The sequence below is a fragment of the Pomacea canaliculata genome, linkage group LG3, assembly GCF_003073045.1.
Source record: "Pomacea canaliculata isolate SZHN2017 linkage group LG3, ASM307304v1, whole genome shotgun sequence".
In the NCBI taxonomy this organism is placed as follows: domain Eukaryota; kingdom Metazoa; phylum Mollusca; class Gastropoda; order Architaenioglossa; family Ampullariidae; genus Pomacea; species Pomacea canaliculata.
The window spans coordinates 40,495,323-40,503,971 of NC_037592.1; the positions used below are offsets into that span (position 1 = coordinate 40,495,323).

Consider the following 8,649-nt stretch of genomic DNA (forward strand, 5'->3'; position numbering starts at 1 on the left):
GCGCGCACACACACACACAATAACTACACACACGCATGCTGTTACACGTAAACAAATATCTGAACTGAACTGTCGTCTTTAGACTCTTTAAAGCAGAAATTTTGAATTCATCCAACTTTTTACGAAGCATAAACTCGGTCGACTTCAACCCCCATCAGTCACTAGCCGTTAAAATACGTGTTGAGTTTTAGAAGACAAAGCAACTGTTTTAAAGACTAGTTAGCTAGTAAGTGTTAATACTTTGAATATTTAAGGAGATTAGAAAGTTTTGTAAAAATGACAGAAAAATAGAAATGTTTAGCATATTTTAGCTGAATCGTAATAGTTCGTAGAACAAAGTTATACAGTACTAATATTGTCATTTTACCTGCTGACTAAAAACTTTATGAGCTTTTCTCACAAACTTCTTTATTGTCAGTCAGAGACGCTAGTCACTCTCATTGACACTGATGTTCCTGCCTTGTCAAATGCTATTTGCCAATAAACTCGATTATTATACTGTATGGTAGTGTTACGACTGTAGCGGTAACTTGGCTCGTTTAAAGATCTGAACATCTGCGGTGTCACACTTTCCTGTACAAAGTCACTTCAGTCATCCGTTGAACAGAAGATAGAACACGTATACAGCGGCTCACACTGTAATATTTCTCAGTATTATTTCAATGTTCAACAACTCAACCTTATAACCACATAATCAGCGGACTGCCACACAGGCTACTTACATTCTCTTACTTCCAACTCACACAGAGTACTACTAAAAACTCAGAAAAATCGAATAACGACCACCTAGGTCTACCCCAGCTTTTTTTTTATAGATCCCTTCTAAAATGCTAAAAATACAAAAAAAAAAAAAATTAAAAAATATATAAAAAATTAAGACATCGCCACTTCCACCAAGGCCCCGTCAAACTAAGAAAACTCAATTTCGTAACAGGTAGTGTGCGACATCGCAGTTAGGTGGGATGGAACATAGCACGCACACAGGGAGGGTGGAGGCTGGCAATGTGGGGGTCGGGTGGTCGCTGGCCGGGTGACAGCCACGTGACAGAGGGAGAGCTGGAGGGAGTCGACTAGCGACAGGATGCAGGTGCGCGGATGTGGTTGGGAGAGGTGGAGGATGAAGAGGCGAGGGGGAGAATGAGAGGAGACAGCTAGCGCCAGCCGACGATTCTTGAGAGCATAGGACTGACAAGTAACTTGAGCAAATAAAGCCGTTTTTTACGAACCCTCGCTACTATGCCACTTTTGCTCGGTCCCGGTAGGTGGCATAGTAGCGAGATTTGACTGTATACAGCATCATATATGACAGCTTCCTTGAAGACAACTAGCGCACAATAAGAAAGATTCCGAGGTGGCTTTGGGGGACGGATGGTGGGTAGATAGTATCTCCTTTTTACCGGGGGCTTTGTCGGCAAAGAGCAAAAGAAGGTCGGAGGCCGATGTGTTATTACAGGGCGATGCTGGTACATCGCCGGAGGTCGTGCGATCGTTCCACACCTTTAGTTACAGTAGTCCGAGTCCTCCCCTTTCCGGTGACATAACTCTCCTCCCTACCTCTATCCGGGCCATCCACCCACCGTGCGAACACTGTCTCTACACTTAAATTACCTTTCTCATGCTAGCCTCCTCTTTATCATCCTCCTCCAGCTCCAAAACTTCCGCGACACCACCGTGATCAATTTATAAACCTAATATTTGCGGGACGGCAGTTTTTAAAATGTTTTGCAATAATGTGTTCTATTTTGCTGGATGCGATAGTATACAGGATAAAATAGTTCTCATTGTATCAAGGATCTACTGTGTAGACTAATGTAGTTGTTTGTTTGGTGATGGAGATACCGTTAAAAAAAAGTCTCAGTGTTGCTTAGTAACTACGAAAAAAAGCAGCCTTGATGTCTCTCGCTTACAGGCTGCAGCGCCAGGGGCGGGCCCCCACCATGTCGGTTCACAGAGTGCACACATCAGTAACATACCTGCCTGATCTCCACTGTTAAGTCCGATTTGCTTGCAGGGCCCGCCCCCTCCTCCACCCCACCTTTCCCCGTAGTGGCACCTGTAGCCAGCAATCTCATGGCACCAACGTTCTTCAGGGCGGTTGACACGCGATAAAATCTTTGGTGTCCAGCGGCCGTCACCTCTTGGCTTGTCCAGCGAGAATATGATACCCGCTGACTACACTTCTCACGACAGGCCCCAGTACCCCGAAATTGTATTCTACAGACTTGAAACTCAACTTCTGCATGTGTAATGCTTGGGTGTTCTGTCCTTAGACCTTTCTTTAAAAGAAAAAGAAAAGGAGAAGAAGAAAAAAAAATCCACTGACCAAGGCCGGGCCCCCTTGACAGCCGCGGGCCCGGGTACACCAGACCCCCTGTCCCCTCCTCTCGTCAGGCCTGCTTATAAGTCCGCTCACATCCACGAAACACAAGCCTGAGATGTTTGTTGTCACAGTTTCACACACTCTGACTGAAACTTTCTGGTGAACATGGAGCGAGGTAAGAGTTTGTCTCTGAGCGGATGCCTGGGGATGTTTGTGTTTGCGAACATGTAATGCATTCACACGTGAAGTATGCATTGAAATTCACGAGTGCTGAATAATATTAGTGTTTGTCTTTCATTATGTCGTGCATATAAAACATTTTATTGTAAACTTAAACTATTAATAAACTAAACAACAACAACAACAACAACAACAACAACAACAACAACAACAACAACAAAAGTCAAGATTCAAACTGGACTCAATTTTGTAAAACAGAACTATATCAAGTAGTTTTTGATATAAGAGCATACCCCCACTACACGATAGTACACTGCACTTACAATTAATCAATTACAAAAATAACACAAAAGTAATTATTTAGTAGAAATTTCTATATTTAACTACTGTAAAATATTTTATGTTACTAATCACGTACGTAATAAAGAAACCATGTGAAACTTTAACCGTTACATTGGTAATGATACTTCTGTAACACCTCTTTCATAAACACCTTTTGAGAAAGTAGTTTTGAAGCTAGTGTCTCGCTTCCCCAGAGCTACATGGGGAACTCAAGGGAAAGCGTCTTGTTCTCGCATATACAACAGTATGCCCAGACCGTGCGGACATTACTTTCCTTACCTCCAGGGTATCTTAGCTGTCACTTTATAACTTCGACTGCAATGGAAACTATCTACGGCAGGGGTGTCAAACTCAATTACCCAGGGGGCCAAATGTCACATATTCGCACATAAGTGGGATGACCCTAGTCTGTCATTTTGGCCTTAGTCTATTTTATGGGTGTCCAGCCTCATGTATGTGTGTTTATATGAAAGGGGATGAATGTTTTCCTATGGCTAAATTCTTAGAGGGTTTTTTTTTCTAGATTTTGCATTTTCATCTTTAACTGTATACAGTTTGTGTGCAACAAAGAAATTATAATTCCCTGATTGTTCTTTCCCGTCCAGTTAAATGAGAAGGGACCGCAAGAAAAAAGGATTCAATTTTGTGGAAAGCTGGTGACTGTGGAAGACGATGTGATGTCAGCAGTGAAGCAGCTGCTAAAAACAACTTGGCAGCAGCAGTTTGTGGGACACGGAAAGGATGGGGTGGGCTTGAAACACAAAGGAGTTCAAGTAAGTCGTCGCTCTCTGACGAGGTTGGCAGGTCGGGCGGAAAGGACGACGGACAGGTGGAGCAACACTTTCGTGCATGCCGTCCGTTCCTGACCTACAGTTCACAGCCTCTGAATCTGGTACCCCCCCCCCCCGGAACACGAACTGTTCTTTAGCGCTGGAACTGGTGACACCACTCGGCTACCTTGCCCTCGGTTACTTGGAGATGAGCACAACTGACCGCAAACACTTTGCCTTCTCGAAGGTTTACCGCCGCTGCTCCACAACAGTTGCCCGGCAATGACCGCAGCGACGATTCTAAGCAGCAGCGATGACTTGTCTGTTGTTCTCTGAAGACGACCACAACTGGACGTGTGGCACGGTGAGGTCTACCAGCCGCTACCTCGCATTTCTTGCTGCCGGACACAGTTGGCTACTTCGGTTGTCGTTTGGGAGAATCAGCCTTTTGGTTACACCACACCCTCCTCTCTACACAGCAGGTAGCGATATGTTTTAAACGGAACGGGCTTCCCGACCTGCTGACTGCGACTGAAAATCACTCAGAGAGCGACGTAATAACTGCGCTCCAGTACTTTATGTGTTTAGGAATTACAAGTTCAAAAAGTTTTAATATAATTTTATTTTTAACCATTTTATTTGTGTGTTTATTTTTGAAAATTAGATAATTTCATGTTCACCTAAGTGACTTTCAATGTCAAGCTCACATTTAGAATGTTATGTTCAGTGTTAAGCTTGTTTCTCATTTCTTAAAGATTACTTAGAATTAAAGATTTACATAAATCGTGCAATATTCAGGTTGTGAAAGTCGAGCGACTGGAGAACCCTGGTCTGTGGAACCAGTACAATCATCGTCGAGAAATGGTTTATCACAGTCATGGCTATACCTACTTCCGGCCAATAGCCAAGTTGCCGGGATCCTCAGGTCCTGTACAGACAACAGAAAGTGTACCACGAGAAAGTCCTCTTCGTCGACAGATTTATCCATTTAAGGTCAGATTGAATGATGCTAAGTGTTACTTAGAAGGAAAAACAATTTAACACCAGGAAATCGTTCTCTTTAATATTTATATGTTTAAGTAGGTGTTGTGAGCAAAGTTTTGTGTCTTTATTTGACATTCATTGGACTTTTGCTGCCTGTTTATTTAGATTTTCTCTTATCAGTATATATTATGGCTAACAGTGGGTTAGTTGTTATGAAGCATTGTGTACAACCCAGTGTGTGTGAGAGAGAGAGCGAAAGAGAGCGCCTTCATTGTCTTACGACACGTCAGACTTTGGATTATGCGTTGAGTGTATTAGCAAAGTGTCTGCGTGTTTGTCCGCTACTCTTTTAGTCATCACCGCTAGCTATCATTGCTTTCTGACATCAAACAGAGAGCAGTCTGTTCTGTTAGCATACTCAGTCTCCTCACAACAGACCCTGTGTACTTGTCCCAATCATACACCTGTACAGTGACCATGGTCACAGAAACACTTGTTGTCATGATATTGCATACGACAGTCCGTACTGTGATGGCTGTGACAGCCAGAACTCTAATATGAGGGAGTACAGACAGATTTTGACTGGCCTCTCTTATACACCTTTTGTGTCTTCACATCCCCTTTCCACTCATCCTTCTAAACACCATTCAAACTCCAATTACCATTGCAAACATTTTATTGAAATGCAGCCTGAGCTGTCTCTTTCAGAAAGGCTAGATCAAATGCCACTTCTTGTCCTAGTATATTTATTAACCAGATTTATATGCACAAACATAAACAGTTGTTTGTCTTGAAGAAAATCATAAATCCCTATACAAACCTCACGTAGTGCAGCCGAAGCACACGACCACAAATTTGGCGAACATCACTTCTTTTATTTTTGAAAACTAACTGATCAACATTATGCACTGAAATGCAGAAAGGACGCTAAGCAAACAAATACAAAATCTGCTCTGTAGGGTTTGGGGATCCAATACTTCTCGCATTCTTTCTCTATGGTCAAGAATATTCACAGATATTTAAGCGTTTGACTCGAGATTAATATTCAAATGATTTTCCCTTGCTCCTTCTAACCACTGACATTACTTTTAAACTAATGTTTAATTTCAGGCCAATGAACACTACCTTTTCCATGGAACCAAAGAGAAAAACATACAAAATATAATGAACACTGGACTGGACAGTCGTTTAACCAGTGACAAAGCCATGCTCGGACAGGGCATCTACTTTGCAGAAAGTCCGACCAAAGCCGATCAGTACACAGGTACAAATATAACTTGTATTTCTGTGTAATATTTACTGTTTTATGTTTGGCAGAGATGTTATTTTTGTAAACAAGTTTAATAGATGATTGGCAACAGAAAGCTGGATATTACCTGTTAAAATCTATTGAGTCTATATTGAATGATGGGGTACCTCCAATTGAACAAGCTACACACGCTATGCACCATTTCTGTCATTGAGAAACATTATAATGTTTAACACTAAGTTATTTTAACTAGGCAGTTTCTTATTGTCGCTCTAGAAACATCTTAAAAATATTAAAGGCTAAATAGTTTACAATTTTTCAGATGATAAGGACCAGAGGACCTCTGGGGAGAAAACAATGGTGTTGGTGCGAGTGGTGTTGGGCAACCCTTTCATCAACACCAGTTCTGACCCTGACAAGTTCAAACGTCCGCCATGCAAGTGGTGTTTCAAGGACCTCTGCTCTTGCGATGATCCCTCTTATTTTGATTCCGTTATCGATGATGCTGGCAGGAATTTCCGCGAATTCGTTGTTTATGACCGTAGCATGTGCTACCCTGAATACTTCATTACATACAATAGGGTGTGATGTAATCATGTAGGTAGCAAAGGTTATTCTGTCGTGTAGATTTGTATTGTACCATGCAGTCTGAAATTATTTCAGACAGAGTTTATTTGTAATGTTTATTGTGTTATTTTGTTGTTCCACGATACTTATTTTGGAGAGAAACTCAGCAAATAAAGCCTTAACTACTGTCTACACATCTCACACTGCACTGAAGACTTGTTAACAATCAGTTTTATTGGCATGTCCACTGTGTATAATGCAGCTGTAAGGATTGTTTGCTTTAGATGAATTACTGTTCTGCATGTATTGATAAAAACGTATTAGTTTTAAAAGTACTAGTGTTTTAAGGGTACGTGTAAATGTGTGAGAAGATAGAGCTTTTATTTAGGCCTGGAAAGTTAATGGAAAGTAATGGGCTAAGAACCAGTATAATATTTCTTCTTGTGATTTATTTTGACGAGAAGTTAGAAAAGAAGCAGGCACAGCATGATAGTGAATATTTCTTATTTGTCAGCATTTCTGCTTCATCCGGTGCATTATGCCTAATTTAGTTGTCAATTAAGCTGTTTATTTATTTTGATTTATTTGTTTGAACAGACGTGAAAATAGACGATATTCAAGCTGATCCTACTCATTACCAGATTCTAAGCAGTTTTATTTTCCCTTTACAATCCTTTAAAGACTTATGCGTACTAAGACTTTAAGATAGTTCCTTAGCTTGGAACAACTCCAGAAGACTTGGTATACACGTGTACTACTAGTGTTGTTCAAATTCAGGTGTGGTTTACTATCAAGTTACCTGCACGTCGCGGGTCACAAATTACAGTGGGTAGGGGGGGTAACAGGGGGTAAATACTGGGTACAGGAGCTGGATAGGAGCACCATCAACGCTATCTCATGCTGTCCAGTGAAATGAATAAACGAAAAAACACATGGACATTGGTGATTCACAGCTTTACAACATTTTGTATTGTTAGCATCTCGAAAACCTAACCGTCGCACCAGAAGGTCCAACTGTCAGACAGAATTTGCGGGATGGGAATAGGGGTGGGGGTTAGAAAGCTCGGCACTGTGCCTAGTGCATTAAAGTCAAGCGAGGACGTTGATCCACCCAGAAAGAAAGACTTTGGTGACAGTTAACATGCACAAACAAGCCGACTGTGCGTCACGTGACATTCCTGGCATCCACACAAAAGCACTGGCAATCTTATCCACAGTTTGTTTTGTCGCAGGCCTGCCATGTACAGACAGGTATCGCTTACTATCAAGTTACCTGGACGTCGCGAGTCACAAATTTTGTTTTCGTCTTAACCTCGTCAACAGGCGAGGTTATAGTGCGGTGAAGACTATAGGGCTGTAGCAGACCGGTGCGTGTGATGGAATTTCTCGTAAATCGTTACAAGATTGACACAACCACTTCTGTCCATACTAGCAACACAGATACTATAAGGAGTAAAGATGGAAGGGATACGACGAAAAAAAAAAAAAAAAAAAAAACTTTCGAGTTTAACTGAGTGTGGATAAGATTGTGTGTGTGTGTGTGTACGAATTGCGAGAAAATGTGTGTCTGAGAGTAAATGGGTAAACTGTCATGCACTGCAAGACAGGACTCGTAGATGAATATCTGCTTTGTTTTTGGTGTTGAGAGACGAGCGTGCAATCACTCATACGTTTTTCAGGTGGTGTATGTCTAAATATGGATATGTAAATAACATTGAATAAGTTTGTTCGCTCCGTTCTTTTAAGCTTTTCCTTAAAGTATTAGGAAAGTAGGAATCGTCAGTCAAATATTCAAACCATGCTCAGTGTACTGGACCATCTGGCGAAAGGAAATATTTTGGAGAACGTTACAGCGCAGGTGAGCAGGCAAGGTAAAGACAGATGACCAGACAGGACTCCACATATCCACCTTCATGTCTTTTTGTTTCTCTGCCAGGCTGGCTTCCTGGAAGTCTCACTTGCTTGTCGCTGATTCATATGATCAAATTTTAAATATTAGTTTGAACGAATTTAATGCGGATTTTGCCATTTTTCTCTATATTCACATCAGTAAAGTGGGACACGAAGGTTTTGTCGAGGGTTTTACTTCACCCATAGCAACAGGTGTCATCAGATTGAGGACATCTGAACTATGAGACTTCATTTTCTGGAAAACGCTTTCATGTACTGAACATAACCTTTGCCGTTTCCATATAAGGTTCGTTCAGTGAGGCGTAACGTGAATACAGACATGAGGT

General features: G+C 41.5%; 1 protein-coding gene across 1 annotated transcript; it reads left to right on the plus strand.

Moving 5' to 3' along the window:
- Positions 1-3,753: 3,753 nt before the first annotated feature.
- LOC112558765 (poly [ADP-ribose] polymerase 11-like) lies at positions 3,754-6,808 on the plus strand. Its single transcript, XM_025229422.1, has 4 exons — positions 3,754-4,094; positions 4,411-4,605; positions 5,707-5,860; positions 6,168-6,808. The coding sequence occupies exons 2-4, from the start codon at positions 4,474-4,476 to the stop codon at positions 6,431-6,433; spliced, it is 552 nt and encodes a 183-aa protein (XP_025085207.1). The 5' UTR covers positions 3,754-4,094; positions 4,411-4,473; the 3' UTR covers positions 6,434-6,808.
- Positions 6,809-8,649: the final 1,841 nt, after the last annotated feature.